Below are 26818 nucleotides of genomic sequence, written 5' to 3'. Positions count from 1 at the left end.
TCCGCCAGCACCTCCCCAAAACTCTGATTACAATCCCTCAATGTTTACACATGACGCAAAAGCATAAAGCCCGCAGAAGGCTGCAGTCATTTCATCAGACAGTTTGAAGATGGAAGGGGATCATATACTGGGAATTTTGTACTGAAAAGGACACACAGCATCAGCTCTGCTAGGCAACAGTGCCTTGGAATATCGATAGGCTATCGCACACATCAGTTTAATCATATCGCAAATAACGAACTTTCAGAGAAATTCTCCGCCGGTTTCAATCATTTTTACTATACAATTTTAGACACAATCATGTTTATGTTTATTTGGACAACTGCATTGCTTTTTAATGTTCTGTCAATGTATACCAGAATTGCACATTCTATTGAAAGTGATTTTTGCATTCCTCATAGGCTGGATCACCCAAATTCTGCAAAATACAATTTTGTTAGCAGCGAGGAGGAAGCACAAGTAGCGATTTTTAAAATTAACGCATTCAAACAGGAGTTTGTTCTCAGTTTGCATCCAGATACCAATTTCCTTGCTCCTGCCTTCTTTGATCAAAGCGATGTTTCATCCCAAAATACCGGTGCAAGCTCAGATCTGAGTCGGTGCTTCTACTCTGGGGTTGTTAATTCTGACCGGGATTCATATGCAGCCGTGAGTCTGTGCAAAGGTATTCAAGGCGCTTTTTGGTACAAAGGGTGGGAATATTTCATCAATCCAGTACAGAATGACACGGCATCAGAGCACACTGGGAACGCGGAAAGACCGCACTTTCTTCGCCGGCGAAGCAATGCGCACGACAGCGGCAATTCAACTTCTAGGTGTGGAGTGGACTCTGGTTTGAACCAGGACGTTTTGCAGTCTTTGGAAAAATATAAGCACATGCACGGACACTTCAATGGGAATGTGACTGAAACGGTGCTAAAAACCTTGGGTCGCTCGAAAAGATTTGCTTCCATTCCCAGATATGTGGAAGCCCTCATCGTTGCCGACGAGTCCATGGAGAAATTCCACGGGGACGACCTTAAACATTACCTTTTGACCCTCATGTCAGTGGCGGCCAAGCTTTACAAGCACCCCAGCATTCTCAATTCCATCAACGTTGTGGTCGTCAAGTTCATGGTCATTAGCGAAGCTGACAAAGGACCCAAAGTTTCCGGTAACGCAGCTATGACTCTGCGAAATTTCTGCACTTGGCAGAAAAAGTTGAACAAAAATAATGACAAGCATCCCGAGTATTGGGATACCGCGATCCTTTTCACCAAACAGGTAAGCACCAGCCTGCTTGCAACTTTAATGCGTTTAATATTTGTTTATATGAGCGAACTGTCACCCTTCGGATGTAGGCTAATCAATGAAACCCTGCCTTGTGATGCCGGTTAAAGCCAAGTGAAATCTGCAGCACTCTGTATTGCTAAGACGACCCTACCCCTGACCTGTTGCAGAAGGGCCACACATCTCTCACACATTTAACAAGACTTTAATTGTTCCCACTGTGATTGAATCATGGCTCTCGCAGGCCAAAGGTGAACATATTAATGTCGTGAGTAACAGCTTGCCAAATACTTTTGGGAAGTAATTCTCGTCTGGGAAAATAACTGAATCGTTACTCTTGTCGTTAGTATGTCTGGTTCTTAAGAGAGTTCATGCTCATACCAGAATCATTGTCACTCCCTAAATTCCACAATTATTAAACTGATGATAAAGTGCTGAGGTTTGCTCCATGGGCAACCTGCGGTTCGTTATGCGGAGCCCCCGCAAGTACTCTAATAAGCACACATCTGGTATCTGTCACATAAAATGAGAGCTGCTTATTATATTCTATTAAGCAGTTTAAAAGGAATATCAAACCAGAAGCATTTTCGGCAGACATGCATGAAAGACGGCTAGCAGTGGGGTGCAAGAGATAATAAACTGGCTGGAGGCCAGTGGGATAATTAAGCATGTGTTCTACATGTCAGGTCGGGTGAATGGCATGGAGTGGAGTAACCCAGGTCATGTGACCGCTGAGTTCGAGACAGAGAGCCAAGAGATGTGCTGTTCACCTGTCAGCCACATTGCCCAAGCACACTGTAATGTCGTCGTCTTTCTGCCTATACCCATGTTTGCCCTCCGGTCTTATTCTTGTTATCACTGTATGATCGGAGCACACCAGCTAATTCAGTGAGAGCCTCCTTAAAAAGAGGAATTAAGCGCCGATGTTTCAAAACGCAGCGTTTTGATCCTGAAACAGACGGATGGAGGGGGATAGTGAACATGAAACATTTGCCTCATTTGAGAATTAGACGGTATATTTGGATTAAGACATATAATGCAATGGTTCGTTTTCAAAAGGAAAGAAACACCACCATTCTGTCACTCACTGTCGTTGTCATGCTGATTTTAGGGAAGCCCGGCATTGTTGGCTTCAGGGTAACTTCAGATTGAAAGGAAAAGCAATTAAGTCCTACGAATGTTCACGTTTATTCTCTTCCAAAATTAAGCCAATGAATATTACGTGTCATAGTTCGGGGATTTAACACAGAGGGCACTATGGGAAGTATCTGTTTCTCTGAAAATTTCCCTGCTTCCAGCTGCTAGTCTGTGATCCTACTCATCGCTTTGAGACGTTCTGTTTCCCATTAAGCTGCGCTGAGCTGTAAGGGAGAAATCTCTGAGCTGTGTGCAAAAGCCAAGGGACTAGCCCACCTGCTTGCTCACAGCAGCAGCGTGGAAAACGCGCGTCTGAAACTGTGGCAAGCGAAGGCGCGCGCTATTGCGATGGTCCCTGCTTACACTTGGAAAGATAACGCACATGCTGACCTACATTGGAGTGAACTGCCGTCTCTTAAACTTGGCTTTGCATCTTAAATATTTGTGAAGGGTAATTTAGCACAACTGAAGCATTTCCTTGCAGCCAAAGAGTAATATTTTTGAGCGCATTTTTTTCATGGTATATAGAGCTGGCCGCTGGCATAAACACCCTATGCATTTGTTTAGGACCACAACTATCCCTGGCTCACACAATTCAAGTTAAGTAGTGGGTGTGATTTATGCTGAAGCACTTTGGGGCCACAACAACGTTTTTATTTAGGGCCAGTGGAATCCTAGGGCTGTCTCTATTGGTATAAACTATGGGTACCCAACCTTTGTCCTGGAGAGCCACAGAACGTGCTAGTTTTCATTGTTACTGAACACATACTCAGTCAGTTAAAGCAGATTATTACAAAGTTAACTCACCCCATCTGGCTTCATTTGTTTGAATTGGTTGCTGATTTTAAGGTGAAGAGAAAAACCTGCGGACTCTGCTATTCTCCCTGATGAAAGTTGCAGACTCCCTCAGATTAACCCTGCATAAAAAAGCATGTGCATGTGTGTAGGTGGTGATTGAGGGCTCCAAAGCTACAGCTGTATACAGTAGACCACATATTCGTATAAGCAATGCACATTTTATATGGTGTTGCTTAAGGTAAAAATAATTGAAAACATTATTAAAGCTTGCAAATTTTCATACAGTGCTTATGTTCAGCCCCCTTGTGGACTCTTTAAACAATAGAAGGGAAAGTTTTGTAGTTAGCATGAATCCTGTTTCAATAGGCTTTCATTGTACCATTCAAAGAAAGATCAAATCAATGTTTTTTGACAGCTGATGGGCTGTTGACTGAGCACCTGTTGCAAGTGTCACACTTTACCTTACATTCTGAACACACACTGGCGAGTTCATGGATGTGCATTAAGTCCCTTTTCTTAGCCTATGTCTGATATGGTCTAATATGTACTTTTAAAATATCTTTTCAACTGTGCATTCTTTCACATTTAAGCATTTATCATTTAAGCATGATCATTGGTACACATTTGTTTTCACAGCTTTTGGCCACTTGCCATGCCAAATCAACTTCATTGTGGTGGAAATCTATGATTTTGTTTGCATAACTGTTTGCATAATTATTTGATAAAGCGCATATTTGAAGTAGCAGTCTTTCACAGCATATAAATAGCATGAGAATAACTCCCTGCCACTCTAGGTCAGTCGGTGGTATTCACTGTTGCCTTAGGAAAGCTGGAGGAGGCGTAGTTTTTTGTTGTTGTCACTCACCACTTAATCAATGATCAATTAAAGAAATTAATTTCATAATTAACTCATTGCACCTTGTTTCTGAATTGGTTGCTGATTTTAAGGAGAAAACTACCCACCCTGTGGCTATCCAAAAGCAAGAGCAAATACTACACTATCTGCCACCAGCACACATATGTCAGATATCAGAAACATATGGTTTTAGGTCACTTTTGGCACATTCGTCCGGTATACAGTTTAATACTGTGCTGGTCACAGCTCATAGCCCCTGGCCAGTGGCCACACCCATTCATATATAAAATCCTGCTGTTCTAACCATGGAAATGATTTAGGGTAGTGCAGAGCTCACATTATGTAATCCCTTATAATTTGACAAAATGCTAATGGGAATAGAGAGCACAGGACAAATATTCAATTTATCACTCATTAATGTATTGAATGAAATGACAGTATTTCCCATATTCCTCATATTTTTCTACATTTGAACTTCATGGCCCAAAGATTTCCATACAGAAATATATTTAGGCAAACCCTCTTACACAGCAATTAGCGGTTTTATAAACCAAACTGCTGTTGTGATCAGTTGCCTCTTGACTGACAATAATGAATCTTGATTTTGATCTTGAGTTTGATATAGGTTTAATGTGAGAAAGACATTAGTTACTCTGCTTTTGGCTGGTCCAATGTTAAGGCAGCTGGAGTTCAGTATGATTCTGCTGAGTTTTCCACAGTGAAATATGTTTCCGTCTCTTGCTGACCACGGTGAGGTATTCTAGCAACAAGCCAAAAATGTGTAGTGGCATAGCTTGGATGCCCAAATAGACAGTTGGCTAACTGCGGCAGACTGAATCATTTTCCTGTTAGCTGTGGACTCTGTGTAGTGTTGTAACTGAGTTACATATTCATCAGAATGGCCCCTAATTTGAAAGATTTTTCAGAAAACAATAAACAACACCACATCTCTCACATTTTGCAAGAAAGCCACCATCAGAAGGGGTCAGTTGCAAAATTCAACAAATCAGTGTCTTCATCGCCACTTTAAATCAGCTGATCTTAACAAGGCCTTTGGATCAGCTTGAATATGCCCAGTTCCCTCAGTTGGTTCTCTGTGGAGTAACAAGTGAAGTAGAAGTATACCTAAAACATGCCACCCCAAGAATTCCCCCTAGGTTTCCTAAACTCTTACTTGACATGGGAAAGCTGCTCTCACATCTGCTTACAATGCAAATCACACTATGTACAAAATATATATTTGCTCAACAAGTCAGAATACATACTAATCTCACTCAAACATTTTGAATGGTAATAGAAAGTTGGAGTGACAGCTCTTCCATCAGTTTGGTATACAGGCACGGCATAGTTACACAGTAAAATGTTAAGTCTAAAATACATTATGATAGAGTCTATTTTACTCTGATATTGTTGTGTGTCCATCCTTGTTGAACTCGCATAAATTTTGTTTGTGTTATTGACACTTGACATTTTACCATATATAAAACCAAGCAAACAGGGCCGGCTGATAGCTAAATGAATATCATACAATAAACAGCATTCTCATCTGTCACATTAATTAGACTGTTAACCTTTATGATGATTATTATAATGATTTAAAAAATCCACATGAATGATTAAACTAAATTCTATTAGAATTAGGTTAGATGAGCGGCACAATTAATTGATCAATTGAGGTCTGAGTAACAATAAAAACCAGCAGACCCTGTGGCTCTTCAGGATCAGAGACTCCTGCCTTATAACTTGCAGAAGTAATATGCATGTATATTCAGTCCAGAAAAAAACGTGCTAAGCATGTAAACATCAGAAAGCAGTGAGTGGTTTGTATCAATGATGACACATTGTGCCAGTATTTGTTTATTCTAACTCTTATGTTAATTGTTTATAATGGATGTTATATCAGCTGGCATTAATAGTTTTATAGGATTTATTAATTCATTATGGCAGCTTTGAAAATGACATAGACATAAAGAAGTGCCTTGTCCTACACAGTACAATATTCAGTGTTAAATTAACTCTTACAGAGTAAATATAGTCCCTATTAGACTCATATGTACTCTGAGTTGAATTAACACTGGACTTTACTGTGTCAAAAGTGAACTATGCTGAGACATTTACAATTAAATTTCAGAATATTACATTTCAGAAACCTTAGCTTTGTCTTTAATGATTTAAGTTTTAAACAAAAATGCAACAGTCAGCTGCCAGGAAAAAAAAGAAAAGAAAAAACGTGTGATCCACTTTTCCATGACTTATATAGTCACCATATTCAGAGACATCTGGGTGATGTCATTTTGGTTTCTTTATGTTACTGTAAGTCATAAATGTAATTTAGGGCTGCAGGAATGAGCCAGTTAAATTGTCAGTTCATTAACTGTGTAATAAGTCATCCAAATTTGGTGTACAGTTTTGATGACTGGTAACCTGACTCTGAGCTGCTGTGCTGTTTGCCAAGCAGAGTGGTGTTGAAACAGCATTTGTAGTTGTATTAGCAAAACTAAAAAACTTGGTTGAATAGAGCCTTAACATGCAATGTCAAATGAATTCTTTTCATAAAAATATGCATATATGAATAGAATTGGTCCTATCTCACTCCCCAACATTGAGCTGGACGTTAAATATAAATAGCGCTCACCTTTAACTGAAAGCAGGAGCTATAATTATGAGAGTGGATACTCCCACTGCACACAGCAATTACCCAGCGGACCCTTCCATGGGGCCTGTGACTGCTTGATCTCAGTGCTTTTTTGTTGATTTTCATTAGCTCATTCTTAGCATCTAGGAATTTCTCAATCTTTTTTTCTTTCTTTCTTTTCCCCCTTCTCCCTCCTCATTTTTCTATGTCTTTCATTCTCTTTTTCTACCCCCCTCCCCTCTCTGGGGTTAAGAAATAGATTGGACACATTGTTTTCATCTGAGGTCTCTTGTCTACTTATTAATCTCTGAAATAAATATATTACTCTAAAAATCCTCATGACAACGAAGGGTTGGTCTGATATAAATGACTCAAACCATTAAAAAGTAATGTGCAAGAAATATCACTGTTATCCATAATGGTTAGCAGGCTCCAGGTTGCACAATGGGCTACAATAACAACTGTTTGTAATATTTTGTACCCATTACACTAAGGACCAACTAGGGGAACGTTCAGCTTTTGTATACATACCACCTTTGATATTTATACAGGTGCATGGCCCATTTTTAAATATATATATTGCAATAGCAGAAAGGGTCAGTGATTTGTACATTTGCTCCTGAATTGTCCATTTAATTTCTGATAATGATAATATCAATTATTATATTGTATTGGCAATTGGGGTAGAAGTGCTGCATAACAGGGAAGTGGGCTTGTAACTGTGATGCTGGAGGACTATTACCCAGGTAGAGCACTGTTGTTATATCTTTGCGCAGGGCGCTTAACCACAGTTGCTTCAGTATTCAAAAGAATTATTGCATTCAAAAGAAAGTAATCATTCCGGATAAGAGTGTCTGCTAAATGCCATAAAGGTAACACACAAGTACTTTCAATATAGTTCAGTATATTCCTTTTCTGTGAAGGGTCTCCTGTTAAAAACTGCCACAGCCCCACCACTGGGGCTACAACAAGAGTGCTGGCCTACTGTCTAATGGTGATGTATAGACAAACTGCAAGTCTGTATTTATGGTGGGACCACACAAATGTTCAGTAGCTTCAAAATCATAAGCTAAACCTGCAATTACAAAAGACATCTCTAACCGCAGGATGACAACCTGAGTGTTCCAGCCAGGTGGATTTAATGCATCCATACAGTTTTTTGTCTGAGTAAATCCCTGTACCAGCCACACAGGATATTGTGTAGCAAATGTGAACCAGCCCCTCCTTTGTAACGGAAATAAATGCTTGAGATTCACATTGTAAACTTAAACACACAAATTGGCATACTATCATATTATGATCATGGTTATTCAGTGCGTACTTTGCATTGTTGCATTGGCTGATGTATTTGCTTGTTGAGTCATACAGTACTTAGACAAGCATATTTGCTCAAAATATACATTTCAATCCACCATGCTGTCATCAGAGCACAAAAACTGCCACTTTCGCACAATATACAGAGAATTTGCCTTGCAATTTGCTATGTGAATTCAAAGGAGCGAACATCAGATCTAAGACCCTGTACACCTGAAATCCCACTTTTTCCTTTTATTCAGTGACTCCTCTCCATGGGAGACTGACAACAGAGGGATCACTGGAGTCTACCCTGGAATCCTAGTGTGACAAACAAGTTTTACTTCAGAGAAAGCACAAAGGAAATTCAAAAGGAAAATCTTAGAAACCATAATGAAAAACTTATGTTTGCGCCGCTTGCTGTCAATGAGTTCATCTTGTGAGTGAAATCGATGGTACTGGGTCTTCCATAGACTGTAATATGACATGCTTTGGACGAGGGTTTCATTGCATAACCGAGCATATGTGAAGCATGTTCTACTTCAAAAACAGTTACATACACATGGCATTACCCCATCTTTTTCAGGCACAGTAGTGGGGGCAGGATCTGCAACATACACACAATTTAGAGCTTTCAGCACTACTGCCATGTCAGGAGGGTATGTTTCCTGAATTTGCTGGAGTAAAATGGTGAACAAATAGCGGTATAAATCTCAGCAAAATATTTTTCTATGATTTAATAACGATACGGATTGATTTTTGCACATTGTATCCATTGGATTGTATCGTTTCCCTTTGATACAGTGATCTGGAGTGATTTATTGTTACACCACTATGAAGTAGTTGTGACACGTGACATATAACGACTATTTGTGTAGATTTAGGTTGTTAAGATGACCTGTGAAGACAATGAAAAGATTAAAAATCCACTGTTAAGGCTTTTGAATTTGTCATGCATGACACTTATTACAACACCATTCCTATCATTACAGCTAGTATTACAGCTCATATTATACATTTACCCACAAACAGATAGAATGCTGTCAATGTTAAAAAGCAAAAAGATGCTTTCAGAAGATTAACATGGAGTGCGTTACGGGCCACTCGAGCACATTCTTTGTCTATTCATAAAATTAAACATAAGGGACATGGTGTAGTGGAGCACTGTCTCTCCATCACAGGCATTATTGTTGTCTCTACAAACTGTGCTGCAAGCCCATTGCTGCCCATTAGTCATCATCCGTCAAGCAATAAATCTATGAGTCAAGGCCTGTAAACATTGGCTAAGTTATTATTTTCTGGTACTTTTAAAATGTATTGTCTTTTTCAGCTGCATATGAAATGAGTGATTTTGTAGTAACATGCTTGTTAATCAGAATATCAAATGTAAAGATGATCTTCTAGCTGGCTAAAAATGTAACCACATAAACAGCCAATTTGACAGGATTTTATGTTGCAACTTAGCTTGGCAAGCTAGCCAGCTAAGCTGTATACAAATTCTTGCTGTATAACAATAGCCACAATACACAAATTCAAACTAGGATATTTTCAATTAGTGTATGGCTAATGATGCATTGTATTGGCTTTGGTTAATGTGCTGTATGTTGACTAATAATAAACCAACAACAGGGTAGTTACAGAACTCGTAGCATAGCATAACTTGGAAATGCTGGTTGTAAAGGTAGCTAGCCTGCTAATTAAATGATTCCTCAGACATATGTTGCAAGGGAATGAGAGCGATAAAGTTACTAGTTTAATTGTGCAAAATCATTTAACTTTATGTATATGCTATGCATTGTAACTATATTTGGACTAAGGTACAGCTGAGGTGGTACTAGGCCTATCTCAACATTTGAAAATGTTTGGTGGATTCTTTGGAATAATCATTAGCTAAACAAGGTAGCCAACTAAACGTGCCAGGGACTCAGGGGACATTGTGTGCAAACTAACATATGCAGCGTGATCCTTTGCAAATGGTTGAATGTCAAGAATATGTTGTTCACACTTGATGACGAAGAATGGATTCTTGCTCAATATTTTTACTCACGCATACACACACCCACACGCATGCACACACACACAAACACACATACACACACACTTTTCGGTAATGGAAGATTCTTAATGAATGTGGAATCTATAGCTCTCTATGCAAGATATTACAAAGTTGATATCCAAAAGATTAGTAATGGATTCCAACCCATAAAACTCTCTCAGTTAATATTCTCTGGTGAGGGATAGATCTCTGTCACTCCCATCCAAAAGTGTTCCGTGCTTCCCTGATGGCTATCACTGTGGAAAAAGCCCCAGCTATGACACATTTCCAGACCTCCTGGAACCATTTCTGGGTCTGGAAAAGGACTTCACAGTTACATCACAGTTCACTGCGCCACATGCCAGGTCATTCTCCACAACATAACTGGCAGGCTAGTTTCCAGGGGGAAACAGTTCTCTGTATGGCTTGTGCTGTTAGTGTCATTTAAAGAAGGCCACTAAAACAGAAAGGTCTGTCTAATAGCAATCAAATAAATGTCAAATGTCTAATTTATATTACTGGGACATACCGGTTTTTTTTGTGTGGCCGTGAGGTTATAATTTATATACCTGAAAAACAAATGCATACACATGTATACATGTACACTCACTAACCCCTCTCTCTCTCTCTCTCTCTCTCTCTCTTTCTCACACACACATGCACACACACATGCGTTCAAACAAGTGCATTGACGGAAAGTGGTATGTAAACAGTTTCTAAAGAACAAGTTTCACTGTGGACATAGAAATGATAGATCAAAGTCCTGAAGGCAGTAAATTGTTTAAATTTTCTACTGATGCTTTATGGGATTTGCAGTCTTTTTCTCCTTGCTGTGCTGTGCTGCCAAAGAATAATATTACATGTTGTTGGGGTGTCAAAATTTATTTAGTAATATTAATTTGAAACAGCCCAAGCACATTATGTGAACAGCAATGTTGGCTTTCCAAGAGTTAGGATATCATGATGTGCCGTCTGCTTTGCTAAATAGTTACTTACAAAGACTTCATTTGAAGTCAATTGAACAAAAGTTTGTTAATTTATAAACAGAATGTTTGCTTCAGCACTTTCTTTTAAATATTAATTGGACTTTATATTAACTTTGATATGAAGAAGTCAACAATGACAAGAGGAGATCACTTACATCATTACATTGCTTCATCACAATATAAAGAACTTATGAACACTTATTAGTATAATAATAAGTGTTCATATAATAGAATAATTAGTTATCATCCAGTTATAACAGGCGTCTACCACTTTCAACCTTGAGAGCTGCAGGGACAGCTAACCAATTCAGACCCAAGAAATTAGGTTAGGTGATGAGTCATCAACATCTTTAACCGATCATTTAAGTCCAAGCTCCATCTTCTTTAGCACCTGTTTAACCACTTTTTCTGAGCATTGTGAAAGGTACCTCTGTACACCTTTGGGGGAATGGTGTGTTTCTCATTTCCCTGGCTTGTTGTGTCTGGGTTGTTATCATCCAAACAATCCAAAATGTTGAGACAAACGGGAAAATGGTTCAACTGATGCAAACACAGAACCACACATGGAGAGAAAACAAAAAAAAACTGATTTTTAAAAATCAGTAATCCACCTCATAAGTGTATATAATTCTCACCAGCAGCAGTTGATATTTTTCCTGGAGCTGACATTAGCTCATCTCAAAGCAAAGTGACATATTGAGCCGAATGAAACTGGTTTTGTTTTTTTTACCTCACAAGGACCTGTGTGGAGCCTCAACCTGTGACACTCTGGGCATGGCAGACGTAGGCACCATGTGTGACTCCAAGAGGAGCTGCTCTGTCATTGAGGATGACGGGCTTCCCTCAGCGTTCACCACAGCACACGAACTGGGTGAGTCTAGTTGAGGAGGAATAATTTTAACCCCAACTTTCTCAACAGGTTAAAAAACCAGAAGCAAGGTTTAATAAAACACATTAGATAAAAACGATATCAAGTCAAATTATGCAAAATTAATACCTGCTTTATGTTGATGATTTTTATTTTGGTCTTTATTTATATTGTATGGACTTTTCATACATAAATGTAGCCCAAAATTTTTTACCGGATGCAATAAACCTTACAACCTAAAGCAGGAGACGACCATCTTGCATACAGCAAAGCAAAGAGCACAATGCAAATGTGTTCCTTCCCGTACCATTGCCCCACACACCTGCACAGTGTCGTAAACACTAATCGCACAGCGTCAGACAGGTTGTGGGAGGGAGTGTGCTTTTTTCACTCCAATGCCTGTCATTTTGATCAGTTGTGATGACATTGGGCTAAAGGTCTGGTTGCCACGAGGCTCTCTTTTTTCCAGTGGAGACTGGCCCCATTCATAACAGGGCCCAGTGACAGTTGCTGTTGAGTGTTTTAGATCGTCTGTGAAGAGCTGGGAATAAAGACAGATGATTCAGAACAGATGGAAAAATGCTTGCAGATGTGAAAGAGCCCTGCTGAGAAGAATCAGTTTAAACTTGAGTTACCTGGAATCCAAAACAATGGCTTTTGGGGATAAAATGTTGAGTATCCACCTAACATAATGTACAGATTAATGCATACAGTTACTGTGCCTATGGCAACTTTTTAAAAACATGTATTATCTGGTAATCATTATTTTCTTTTTTCTTTTTTAAACCTTTTTGTCTGCCTAGTAGAAAATTTTGACGTGAGTCAGAAAGACTCCAAAAAACACATAAGCTATCCCTAAGAAAACCTTGCAGATATTTAGTATGTTGCTCAGATTTTTGTATCTAAAAGGTCTTTGTATTTGTTAAATTATGCAGCTGCAGTCTTAATTAGCTGGAAAAAATCCTTTAAAACCCATGGTGCACAGTCCTGGAGGTCTGGTGTGCATGCTGTCTTTATTTCCAACCAAGTATTCTGCCTTAATTTTCAAACCAGCTGTATACACCAATGCTAGTTCACTTCTATATCAGACCACAGTACAACTGTGGCTGTAGCCCTTTAAAAATGTCAATGAAAGAAATGATTGGGCAAATTAAATAATCAAGAGCAGAAGCTGGCACAAAATCTGAAAACAGTTTGGCAGTCATTGTGCGCCCTTGCATTAACACATAACATGTGCTTTGGCCTGACTCCTAGTATCGCAGTTCCGTACAGGTATGCCAGCTTTTGAACAAATATGCACTCATATTGCTTAACTGGTAAAGGGTGGGGGGGGTTAAGCAGAAATAGACCCCAGTACGAACATATAGAGCAGGGGTGCACTACAAGGCCGATCTGTGTCGGGATTTCATCCAAACTTCTGCTTTAAATTTTTTAATGTGTGCAATCATTCATCTTATCTACCATCCGTCATTAATCCATGCGCCCCAGCTGCAGTCTACACATGTACCGCGTTCTTTGTTAAAATGTTTCCACTGATATAGGAGTGAACCGGCCCTAGTGTACGACAGCTGTTTATAGAATTAAGCCTGAATAATCGTTTGGAGCACAAACCAGCATACTGTCAGTCCTCCAGGAGTTGTACACCTGGTGTTGGATTTTGCAACCCTATTCCTGAAGAGCCACAGGGTCTTCTGGATTTTCTTTCCATCTCAAAGTCAGCAACCAATTTAGACCCGAGCAATCAGGTGAAATGAGGTGAGGTAAGTACACTGTAAAAAATTGTGATTGAATTTTACAGTAAACATATGTTAAATATTGAAGGTATAGAATGTAAACAGCTGATATGTAAATATTATTCATGGTGAAAAACTAATGCATTTAACATTTGTTTGATATACAAACTGCTACTGTATGCAGTTAACAGTATTTTACTGTAAAATTTACACATTTTTTACAGTGTGAAATCAAGTTCTTTAATTGATCAGTATAATGCTGACCTCATTCCAGTCATATCCTACAGCTCTCCAGGACCAGCTAGTTGCAGACTAGCATTCTAATGGTTGCATCTGGGTGCCCTTTCCCCTGGTTCAGGACACGTCTTCAACATGCCACATGACAACGTGAAGGCCTGCGAAGAGGTCTTTGGGAAGATGAAGGACAACCACATGATGTCCCCTACGCTGATACAAATCGACCGCACCAACCCCTGGTCCGCCTGCAGTGCGGCCATCATCACTGACTTCCTGGACAGCGGCCATGGTTAGTAATCAGCACTTGCAGCGCCGACCCTCCCCTCTGTTGATACAGACCCCATTTACTGACTTATTCACCAATGTGTTCAAATTTTGTGGATATTCTAGAATCAGTCAGGCAGGTCCACCACATGCATACAGGTTTACAAACAAAAAACTTAGACTTAGAAATTCCTTTTTTTTCATTAAATGTTTTTTTTTGGAGAGTTCTGGCTCCTCGTTGTCAGACTACAAAGGTGCATAGAATAGGCGGAAGCAACAGCAATGAGGCAAAAGCATTCCAGCTACACTTGGATTTCAATGGAAGAAGGTGCTCCAAGCGGAGAATTTCACATCTTTAGAAATGTTTAGCATTCGCTATTGAAAAGTAGTAAAGTAGCTGGAGGTGAACAATGTAATGTAGAGACACGTCAGAGGCACCCTATAGGTGGTCTGAAGGATCAGTCCCATGGGCACCCTTTCTGTGCTGCTAGGAAGATGGCAGTGGGCATAATGCATTTTCTTCACCAAAGGAAAAATAAGGGGCCTGTTGAGTGCTGAGCAAGAGGCCTTCAGCTGTAGAACTGCTGTTCGACCTTCCCTGAGATTTCCTAACATGCCAGTCATGCTGATGCAATGCCGGGAGCTAATTCCTCACGGTCTCCTTCAGATGGAATGCAGCATAGCCAAGGTTGTGGGGAATTCTGGGTCAATGGGTCATTGCCGTGTGTGCATGTTTTACATCCTCACTGATTACAAATCCGATGATTAATAATTTTCATTAGTGTATCATATGGCTTACAAAAATTATATATATTTAGTTTTTTCCACCCAACATTTTTTTATTTTCTCCAAAATCACAAACTATTTCTTTGGCTTACCTTCTGTTCCACCCATGTCTGCAGAATGGGCACAGCAGCTGACATGCTAGCATTGTGCCAGTATACTCACACACAAGTGAGTTTTTTTGCTCGCCTTATCATTCCACTTGTGTTTCAATTTGAAACTTGAAATGAATTTAGGTTTTTCTGTAATATTTAAACAAGTATTTGAGAACAAGGCAAAATGAATGCACTCAGTTGATTGTACCAACACACTTTGGATCACTGGTCCGCAAAATACTGTGAAATTTTGGAACGTCCAACAAGGGCTACTTGGGTTCACTTTTGTTATTCAGCTATGTAGCATTGCTCAAATACAAGATACATCACACACATTGACGATTGGGGAGGATGTTATTAGTTGAATGTGTATTTTCACAAAAGTGTTATCTGGTTTGGTTATTCAGTCATTTTCAATTTTCAGTGTGTGTCACAGCAATTCATCAATGGTAGGTAGAAGTTGGAGGTCATGCTGGAAATGGGACAAATAATTTTTGTGTTGAAATAAGGGACCTCCCAGCTAATATGGGACTGTTGGCAACCTTCAGCCCCCATAGGTGCTGTGCCTCCTCTATGGACATCTCTGCTCTTGGTCCCTTGATATAGAAGAGGAAGTGAAATCTTAAAAGCCAAGGGTAGTAATCGCACTTATTCTTTTGACTCTCCATTGGTGACATCACATTCTGTTGTGGACATTCCATGCGCTAACTCTGGTCTCTGAACTCCAATTCATCTGGCTTATCTTGATTTATTATTTTTATAATTATTTTTAGAAGAAGTGAACTGTTAATTTTGCTGTGACAGTTCATAGTAACAGCACAATCAGACAATGATTTGGAATTTTATTGATGGCTTCTTTAGTCAGTCTCATATTTGACAAATCTGTGTACATTTTTGTCAAAAAAAGGAGAGACCCAAGTTAAATATAAATATGCAATGAAAAGCACATTGCTCATTGGAGAGACAGATGGTTCTCTGCCCGTGAAAGGAAAGACGTTATTGATAGCTGCGCAAGTGCATTATAACAACCCAATATATATTTAGCTCCCCGGAATCATTGCAATCTAGGACAGTTCGGTGAAATCCTGTCTGCACTTTGCATTCTGGGCCTGTGCCAAGTAGGGTGAACTGTGGAGCCTGCCCACAGATGACTGTAATTTGCAGCTCACAGACAAGTTGCTATTTTAAAGACCGTTGCCCTGACAATTTGTCTGAAATTAGAAGGGTCTGACAACTAGCTGTGGTTTTTGGTTTGGCATCTACGTACAGTCACGAGTTTCCCACGTGTGTTAAAATAGAAAATCTTCAGACACGTTCCTTTCAGGAAATTCGCCAGGACAGAAAAATTACACTGGAAATAAAGATTTGTATAGAAAGCAAACCCCTCTGCTTTGAAAATCTTCACACTCGAGTGCAACTAAATGTATAAAGTATTTTTCTCTCTCTCCCTGGTGCTTACCATGGTCAAATAAGGAGGTTACTGTCAGCTCTTGGATCACCTGATTAGAAGAATTCAAAGGACCTTATTCCTACTTGAAGTTTTTTGGATGCTATGGCAACAAGCAATTAACTATCCAAGGACACTTATTTTCAGATTAGAATGTAGAGAGACACAAAAAAGAGTGAAGGACTTGCTGTGGTGCTCAGAAAAAAAAAAACGAATCTTGATTTCTAAAAACTGGACCACCAAGTTCCAAAGATAGTGTTGGTATGCAAAATAATATCGGTAAACATATTTTCTTATGAGTGAGTGTTCCATTTAATCTATACACAGTATACTTTTTTTATTCAGCACCTTGGTGATAACTTTGTTTCATTTAAGTCTTGAAATGCTCCCAAAAGTCATAATGACAGTGCCTGCGCACTCTCAGGGTCTGACAAGGGTCTCCTGTCTGTTTATTGGGGGATTGGTGTGTCTGGGCAGAGCCCAGACAGAATGTCTGCACCTTGTACCTCTCATAATAATTTAACGTAATTTGTCGGTTGAACATTTATTTTTATGATTATTTTCTCAGACACTTAAATCTTTCTAATTGGTAGTTCATAGGCTGAAAGGATTTTTTAAAGCTTATTGCTGTAGTCTAAATTAAGTCATGATAGTTGTTTACTAAAACATTGTTGTTTAAGCAGGTGGATTTATAGCACCCATTGATTAACGTGTGAATACACTGACAGAGTAATATGGAAGACTACAAATTACATATAGTCATGCTAATATAGCTGAGCTGTATTGTTATCTACAAATACAGAATAGTATAAGAAGGCAGTGGCTGAATGGTGTACAGTTTACTCAAGGAATGTATCTTTTGTTTCAATCATACAACAATATATGAAATGCAATCCAGAGTGATGTTTAGCTGGTTAATGCATTTCCATTACATTAAGTACTGTGCTTTCTAAGCATAGTGCTGGTTTAAAAGATCATGAACTTTTCATCTACACGTTTCAGAGCTTTGCTTTTTAACTTTTACCAAATCATGACACAGTGAGCACTGTTTAGGATTTCCAGAAAACTCTCAGTTCACCATGAAACCAGCACAATTATTTAAATATTTCCGGGAACTGCTCATTTCTCTGAAAAGCATCACTCCGCTGTGACCCATGTCATGTCGGCTCCAGTGGATGTGAAGGGCGAAGTCTTACAGGCTGGGGTAGAGAGGCGGGGTGACTTCAGGTGGCACACTGAGGGGTTAACCAGATTGCGCGCGGGCTGGAGTGGCGTCGGACGTCACTGCACTTCAGGTGATTTTGGCACGTTGGTGTCAGGGACGGTCAAACCCTTCAGAAGCCCTGTGCCGTCAAAGGGTTGCGCGGTGGAGGGTCACTCTGTCAGTTACCGCCGAGAGGCCCCGCTCCATCTCACGCCCGTTGCCCTGCACACGTTACTCGGCACATAGCAGTGTTTACACAACCCCCCCCGCACGGCCCCCCCACATCCCCACACCCCTCTCCACTCCCCTGGAACTCCGCCTCAGGGCTGGCGGTGCTTGGAAGGTATTTATGTGGTTTATCTGAAAAGGCTCAGGCAAAAACAACTTGGCTTGCGTTAGATAGTTCTAATTCTAACATGATTGCTTGTTTAATTAAAGGAGTGGTGTAATTGAGGGTAGGGGGGATGGAAATGCTGTCAATCTAAAGTTTATATTAGCCATTTTCAAAGGCTCTCTGTGATTATTAATACAGTTAATGGTGGTCATGTATTTTTTTGTTTATTTTTGGTTTAAGGCGCTACAATCTTTTTGATTAGGATAAATAAACACAGTTGAATGAAATGACAGAAGCAGCTGGAGCTCTGGAGTAGAACCAGGAAAGCAAGGACGTGAGGCTTTGTTTGAGAAGGTTGTTGTTCTTCTGTGGGAGCGTGCGATGTGAGCAGGTCTCACAGCCCTGTGCTGTTGTTTGGACTGGGCTGGTAACCTGGAGGTTGCAGGTTCTGTTCCAGGTTGAGCGGTGTATAAATGAAGATAAAGCAAAAAAATGTCAAATGCTTTATGGGAAATGCTGTCTCGATTGCTCTGGATGAGAGCATCTGAGAGCATAAATGCCTGTACATACACACATAGTATATATGAGTGTACCCAAGCAGTGTGTCTGGTGTCCTTGTAGGAGACTGCCTGCTGGATCAGCCCCAGAAGCTCCTGGCCCTGCCCGAGGTGCTCCCGGGCACCAGCTACAGCCTGAGCCGTCAGTGTGAGCTGGCGTTCGGTGAGGGGTCCAAGCCCTGTCCTTACATGCAGTCCTGCACCAAGCTGTGGTGCACCGGCAAGGCCCGGGGCCAGCTGGTGTGCCAGACCCGCCACTTCCCCTGGGCCGACGGCACCAGCTGCGGAGACAACATGGTGTGCGTCCGGGGGATCTGCACCAACAAGCAGGATGCTACCAAGGACAAGGTGAGGGGACCCGATGTGCTCCTGTCACCTCTTCACAAATCTGTATGATGGATAAAGTGAAGTTGCAAATGTAAAATAATCCACCCACTTTCAATGTAACAGCAATGCATAGCATAGAGTCAAAAGTATAATACTGAGTCAAATAACTATATAGTATAAAAGTGTATTTCTGATGCAGGATGTGGCAAATGTGATATCTAGACAACACACAACTTAGAAAAATAACAATGTTTATGACATAGCTGAAGCTTTGGAGTATGTATGGTATTTGAACTGTATTAAATTACCTGAAGCAGTTCTCTACAATGGGGGAAGGGCAATGTTATAGTTTGGGGTGGGGTTCCATACATTACTTTACTGTGAGCTAAAATATTATATGGGACATTTTTTTACTGAATCTAATTACTCTAAAGGTGGGAACCAACATTGAATAACGATTTTTGGATCCTCTTTTAATGTCAAGGCTGGGTTTAGAGGATGGGGATGGTTCACAGTCTGAAGAAACCTATAAACCAGGGTTACTCAGCTCTGACCCTGGAGCGGCACAGGGTCTGCTGTCTTTGTTCGCATAAAATCAGCAAACAATTTGACTCAAGAAAACTGCAATAATTGCCAAGGAACAATTAGAACCAGCTCTTCAAGGCCAGGGCTTGGGAACCCTGCTTTGAAATCATGACAAATGTGGGAGGAAAGAATTTGGAAAGCATGGGATTTGAGTCTCTTATTTTTGCTGCTTGACCATTTCCAGAAGCATTTGCGCTGCATTTTATTTGAAGTTATTGAACGGATTTATGTAAACCCACAGGGCTCTGGGTGTGGAGAACAAAAGGGGGACCACAGGGGTTGGGGCGTGTCAGAGGGAAAAATGTGATTGCTTTTCAGAAATAGGAAAAAGACACACACGGGCAATCAACAGCCTGGGTGAACTGACCACATCAGTAACTGCCACAAGCAGAGAAGCCCGATTGGTACTCTGTGATCAAGACCCTGGAGAACCAGGGCAGCACGGTCTGCTGAGGAGGGCAGGGTGTGACCCGGCACGTGGGTAGGGAAGGGCAAAAATATGTGGGTGGAAGTTCACCATAGCCACTGGCAGGATGTCAGCATTTTTCTTGCTAATGGTTAAGGTTAGGATTAGGGTAGAATTAGCTGGTCCTGTGTAAGTGCTTGTGGCGTCTTCCGCACTGTGCAGCAAAAAATATGTTGAAATGTTATTTGATTTTCAAAATACCTTCCAAATAAAAGCAGCTATAAACTACAATCAGAATGGTGGAGCTATGAGTTGCTTTGCAGGAGGCACAGTATAAAGGTATAAACCATACAAAAAGAAGTAAAAAGAGCAGCCTGTGTTATATATCAAACATACAAATGAACGACTGGGTAAATGACTCTGTTGTACAGCGCCATTTACAAACATGTTGTCACGCCAGTGCTTGACAATGGACATGTTCTATAGGACATTATATGACCAGAAAATCCCCACAATTGAGATAATTTGGGGATAACTGTACAGTGGATCATTTAAAAGGTGATCAAGCTGAACTCCTGGAATATGGAGATACAGCAAAGAATAGAAATATTCAAAATGCAATTTGAAATAGTGCTCATCACCAGACATTTTTGTGTTTCCAGGTGGATGGACGATGGGGCAAGTGGGGTGCGTTCGGCCCCTGTTCCCGCACCTGTGGTGGGGGCGTGGAGCTGGCCAAGAGGGAGTGTAATAACCCTGTGCCGGCCAACGGTGGAAAGTACTGCCAGGGAGTGCGTGTCAAGTATCGCTCGTGCAACCTGAACGCCTGCTCGGATGCAGGTACGTCTGAGCACCTGTAATGGGGGTTAAGGCCTGCTGCTCTTATTGTGCGTCACTTTGGATAAAAGCGTCTGCCAAATAAATGTAATGTAATGCTGCAGGGTTTTCAAACCGCAGTTGTATTGCTGAGGTAAAAGCCAAGCTCTCAAGCCAAGAGAACTGATTATGCTCCTACTTCTCTTTTGGGTGAAGGGGGGGGGGGTGTCACATTCTGTAGTGGGTGCTCATGGGTTATTCTTCACAGTGAACCAAAGCAAACACAGGAAAAAAAAAAAAAAACCTCCATTCAGACCACAAGGTGTGAAGCTGAGAGACCAGCAGCCAAATAGGCCGATGTAAACAGAGTATGAGCACCAGGCCAGAGGAGAAAACCTGTCCAGTTAAACAAATAACGTTAAGCTGAACAAATGTCAAGGACAGCTGCTAAACAAAACATTGCCCTTCCTGAACTCCTGTAGGAATTCCAAACCTGTGGTTTTTTTTAAAAAGTGCTTAAACCATAATTATCTAACCACACAGGTAAAAGCTTTCGGGAGGAGCAGTGTGAGGCCTTCAATGGGTTCAGCCTCAACACCAACAGGCTCACCCCATCCGTGACATGGGTCCCCAAATACTCTGGGGTTTCCGCCAAGGACAAGTGCAAGCTCATCTGCAGAGCCAATGGAACAGGCTACTTCTACGTCCTCGCTCCAAAGGTTAGTTATCGTTTCAGCCATTTTATTTATTTTACGTTTATTTATCTATGCAGGCAAAGCAACAGAGAAGTCACTTCTCTGTCGCTATGACAACCTGGGGAATCAAAGTGGATGAGAATGCAAGTGATTATGTAGCCAATCACACGTAGGGTATGATTTGTTGCCCAGATGAAGAGAACTACTTTTTGTGTAAATTTGACCAGGACACCAGGGTTAATGCCCACACCCATCCCACAGAATGGGATCTTCAGTGACCGCAGTGAGTTAGTCTGTGTCTCAGTTTGAGGTCTTGTCCAAAGGACAGCACCTTCTACTGCACAATGCGCCCCATCACTGCTCTGGGCTACTGGAAAAGTGTTCCCAACTGGCCTACAAACACCTCTCCCAGCAACATAGTATCACAGGAGGTTTCCCATCCAAGCCGTACATTTATTCAACAATTATTTAACAATTTCCAGGTCATTAATAGTTAATTTGATTCTGGTGGAGACACACAGATTATGGTAGGTGCATGCAGTTGAACAAGGGATGCTAATGAGATTACAGCAGTAATAGCAAACACGTTGTGTCATGGTCTACAGTATGAATATCAACACAGTCCACAATATATCAAGTATAAATATCTGGGTATGGAAATTGATAACAGTTCATTTCTATTATGCATTGTGATTAAAACAGCACATAATAATATTTGTATGGAATATTTGAAGACAGAGACATTAAAAAAATGCTACAACAAAACAGGGCAGTGACACAGACGTGTATGTGCTACTGGATTGAGTACAGGCGTGAGCACTGTTCTTTCCTTGGAGTGGAGAAAGAAGAATGGATTGGAAGGAGTGAGGGTATCTGCCTGAGATACATGGGTGTGAAGTGAGCCAGAGCAGGGACTCATGGGAGAGAGAGAGAGAGAGAAAGAGGGGGGGAGAGGGAGTTAGAGAGAGATTTTGTCTCCTAAAGCCAGCCAGAATTTTTATTTTATTTTTATTGTGAAAGGCACATCATTGAATTTTTACATTGATATGTTTCAATGTATTTTGATAGTTTTAAATTAAAAATAGATTTTCAGCATTGCTTTTTGTGCATATGCTGTGATAGAATACTAAACCAGTTTAACTGAAGAATTCCTATTGCTGATATTGGTGCTAGGCGTGCTTTGTGGCCATAAATGAACATATGTTTCCAAAAGAGATACCAGAGCGGACATGCCTCTGGAACAGACACGCATTTGATCAACAAAGAGTCTGTCTGGGGAGATTCTGTGACATTTCTTTGGCATAGCACTGTTATTTTAGACGGTTGTGAAATTCAAATAATACACAGTGCTGGCAAGAAAATAAAAGTTTTAGAACATTTATAGGCCTATAAGAGAAGTCAAGTTCATAACAATGGTGGACAGCCAATTCTTGGAAGACAATGGTGATAATTTTACTGAATAACACATGGTGAGACCAAAAGCTCTGACAGTGTAGCGTGAGGATACCAGCGGCCTGGTCTGGCATCGGCAATGTCACACGTCGTCAAGAGCTACACATTTTTCCACTGACATTCCCATCACCCATGTAGGGACAGTTAATACGTTGTTCTCACTGGCTGTATAGTGATAATGCTGAGCTTTCATTGGCTGAACTGTGAAGTATTTATCCTGCCTTAGATATAGCAGCCAACTGAATGGTGACTGCTTTCATCACCTATACTTCTGAGAATGGGCGGGGCTTAAAAAGAGCAACCAAACCTTCTTTGTCAGGCTTAGCGTTGGCAGTATTTCAAATACATGCATTTATGTGTTCACATGAATGTATTCAAATACAGGTATTTTAAATGTGCATGTGCATGTATGCAGTTGATATAGAAAACAGCCATACATGCACATGCACATGTTTTATACCTCTATGTAAAGTAAGCTACACCATGATTTTGATTGTAGTTTATGAATACATCTATTTGGTAGCTATATAATATTTTGTTTTTGTAACCCTTGAGCAAGGTAGTTAGCCAGAATTGCTTGTTTCTTTGCCCGTCCTTGGTCACGTGAATGTTTCTGTTGAATGTTGGCTGTTGGCAGGTGGTGGATGGGACTCCCTGTTCCCCGGACTCGTCCGCTGTCTGTGTGCAGGGGAAATGCATCAAGGCCGGCTGTGACGGAAAGCTGGGCTCCGACAAGAAGTTCAATAAGTGCGGTGTGTGTGGGGGGGACAACCGAAGCTGCAAGAAAGTCTCAGGGCTCTTCACCAAACCCTTGTGAGTATCTGTTTCATTCTTTTCATTATTATTTCTTAATTTACTTTTTATTTATTCTTTTTTTTTGTCTTGTCGTTACTTTATTATACTAAACCTTCCAAATAAAGGAACAAAGTGCTTTATTCTTCTTCTACTTCTATTATTGTTGCTGTTGTTGTGTACCATGTGCCAAACTGTTGGTGGCATGATGGCGTACCTGCCATCCCAACATGAGCTGAATGTTACTATGGATGTCTTATCAGTAAATGCACAGCAGCAATGCGTTTAGACTGTAAAACTACTAAATATGCAGCCTCTACTTCACATGTGTGGCAGGGATAAACCTATTTTTATATTTGACAAAATCTTATAATCTCCCTCGAGTAGTCCAGCAAATGAACCATTTTGAAACTAGCTGAACGAACCATTGAAGCTTCTCGGCTCACACTCTGTTGGGCTGTCACTCTGTTACTTTCAGCCAACTGTTTGCATAACACTTCCTGCCTTGTTGTTGCCTGACACAGTTAACATTTTCTGAAATCATTGTCTGATTTTTGTGTGATTGCACAGACATGGCTACAACTTTGTGGTGATGCTTCCCGTTGGCGCCTCGAACGTGGACATCCGGCAGCGGGGCTACAAGGGCATGGTGAGTGACGACAACTACCTGGCGGTGAAGAACAGCCAGGGCAAGTACCTGCTGAACGGAAACTATGTGGTGTCGGCAGTGGAGAGGGACATCATCGTGCGCGGCAGCCTGCTTCGGTACAGCGGCACGACCACCGCCACGGAGACGCTCCAGGCCGCCAGGCCGCTCTTGGAGGCTCTCACCGTGGAGGTGCTCTCCGTGGGAAAGATGACTCCTCCGCGCATCCGCTACTCCTTCTACCTGGCCAAAGAGAACAAGGAGGACAAGCTCCTGAAGAAGGAGGGCCGGGCCCACTCTCAGAACAGCGTGCTCGCCGAGGCGGACAAGATGGAGCTGAAGAAGGCCTCGTACCGGAGGCCGGCGCTGAAGTGGACGGTGGCCAGCTGGGACGAATGCTCGGTGACCTGCGGGAGCGGGCTGCAGAGGAGGCTGGTGCAGTGCCTGGACCTGGACGGGCAGGCGGCGTCCGACTGCGACGCTGCGCAGAGGCCCAACGCCATGAGGCCATGCGGGGACCCCTGTCCCATGTGGGACGTGGGGGAGTGGTCCCCCTGCTCCAAAACCTGCGGGAAGGGATTCAAACGACGGGTGCTGCGATGTGTCACCCAGACAGGCTTGCTCTTGCCTCGGGATCACTGTATTGGTAAACGAAAGCCACAGGAACTGGACTTCTGCAAATTACCTCCTTGTTAATGATTCCCCCTCCCATAATTTCCAACAGACACTTGCTTTATTTTTTGTTAAAATGTATGCAAAAAACAAAACAACAAAAAAACTGATTAACGATCCAGAACCTTGTTTGTTCTGGTGCATCTGCTTGCAACATGGGCCACATGAAAGGAAAATATGAAACAGGGTAAGGGTGTAACAGTGCCAGAGGTGTATGAGCGAGAGGTACAAACTGTGGGCCCAATTGTTTCATTCATATGGAGTTGGTGTTACACAGAGACGTCTACCTCTGATCATAACTGAGCAATAAAGCACACAAGCTCACACACGCAACACATATACACCTGTTACATGCAAATGTGCCCTATATCTATTTGTTTAATGTGTGAATTTTCTCTACTCTTGACAAAGACCAAAGTAAAGAATACAACCCAAGTTTAAAAAATAAGCAAAAAGCAGTTATTTGGCAAACTGGCCTTTAAAAAAGGTTACATTGTTAATATATAAATATAAATATTCAAATTGTGTCAACATAGATTTCTACTGCCACGCCTATGCATTTTATACATATATTGTAGAACATAGAAATATATTTTTATATGCACTATGTTTTTATAATTACAGTAGCATGATCATAAAATCACAACAGCAAAAGCAGTAATAACTGATATATTTGGCAGGTTTGACATATATTCAATTATTGTGAAATACATTCCTTACTGTATATTTGAATATTGAATATTTGAAATATTTGAACATTTACTTTAATATCAAATATTAATGTCAATTTAGTTAATAAACAGTGTCTTTCATATGTTTAAAAAATCTTTCCACTTAACTGAAAAATTTAACAGACTGAAAAAACTGTGAAGTTTTATCTGCAAATGTTTCTAAATATGGAATTATTAGGGCTTGGACTAGATTCAATGATATCTTTTGGGTGGTGACCTAAGACATGTTTAATAGTGTAAATTGCCATAAACTTTTTGTATGTCAAAGACATACTCAAGGATATATAATAATAGTAATAATAGTAATGTTATATTTGGTACCACCATTCCAAATTACGATGTATTATAAAATGTGAAAAGCTAATGCTGTTTCAAATATTCATGGCTGGCATAGACAAGTACATGTGAAATTCATTCAGTTAGTGTGGCACATTGAACGGACCAGCTATGAACCCTTACATACACTCTTTTGATAATGCTTTACTGTAACTATACATCATGAGGCCTAGATAACATTGTCGAAAGCATGACATAACACCTCATAATTATTTATGATGACTAATTATGACCAATGTTATAAGACCGTCATTACTGTATAACATTTATTTTTAATGTTTTGTTAAATTCACTGCATACATTATGGTGGTGTAAATGGCATTGGTTGTAAGCTGTAACACACTGTCAAGTCAGGTAATGGCATGGGTTATGTCCTGCTTATATCCATGTTATGTGGTCTTTATGGAACATAGTTCAAGTAAAGTGTTGCCATTCTTTCTGAGTCATGATAGAATAGTATAGAAGAAAAAATTTAGAGAGTCTTAGCCTTGAGAGTCCTGGAAATCCAGGAAATTGTTCAGGGTAGATGAATACACTCTTCCTTTTGCATAAGCAAAGATCATGGAATGATATAGGACTTGTATTAGTGTTCATGTATCTGTGCTATCAAAGGTTAATGAGTCAAACATCAGGTTTCCATGCCATGCTTGCCTTGCACATCTGATAAATATACTTGACATGTTTGTTTTAATGACAAATTAAGTATTCACTGTCAAATCAATAACACAATATTGATTTACCCAGTGGAAACAGTACTCTTAGCAAAACTCTTAAGCAATACTGCCTGCAGGCTGGTCTTAAACTATAACAAGAAACTGAATTCCTCCTT

At 40.6% G+C, this 26818-nt stretch overlaps 1 protein-coding gene across 1 annotated transcript; it reads left to right on the top strand.

The window, feature by feature from the left end:
• Nucleotides 1-26818, top strand: LOC118236219 (A disintegrin and metalloproteinase with thrombospondin motifs 15-like). The gene is made up of 8 exons (XM_035434398.1): nucleotides 1-1263; nucleotides 11748-11880; nucleotides 13969-14136; nucleotides 18596-18879; nucleotides 20512-20689; nucleotides 21209-21384; nucleotides 23450-23625; nucleotides 24175-26818. Exons 1-8 carry the CDS (start codon nucleotides 301-303, stop codon nucleotides 24944-24946), a joined length of 2850 nt encoding a protein of 949 aa, XP_035290289.1. The 5' UTR covers nucleotides 1-300; the 3' UTR covers nucleotides 24947-26818.

This window comes from Anguilla anguilla, chromosome 9 (assembly GCF_013347855.1).
Source record: "Anguilla anguilla isolate fAngAng1 chromosome 9, fAngAng1.pri, whole genome shotgun sequence".
In the NCBI taxonomy this organism is placed as follows: Eukaryota; Metazoa; Chordata; class Actinopteri; order Anguilliformes; family Anguillidae; genus Anguilla; species Anguilla anguilla.
The sequence above is the reverse complement of the archived record's forward strand: the minus strand, read 5'-3'. Positions and strand labels throughout refer to the sequence as shown.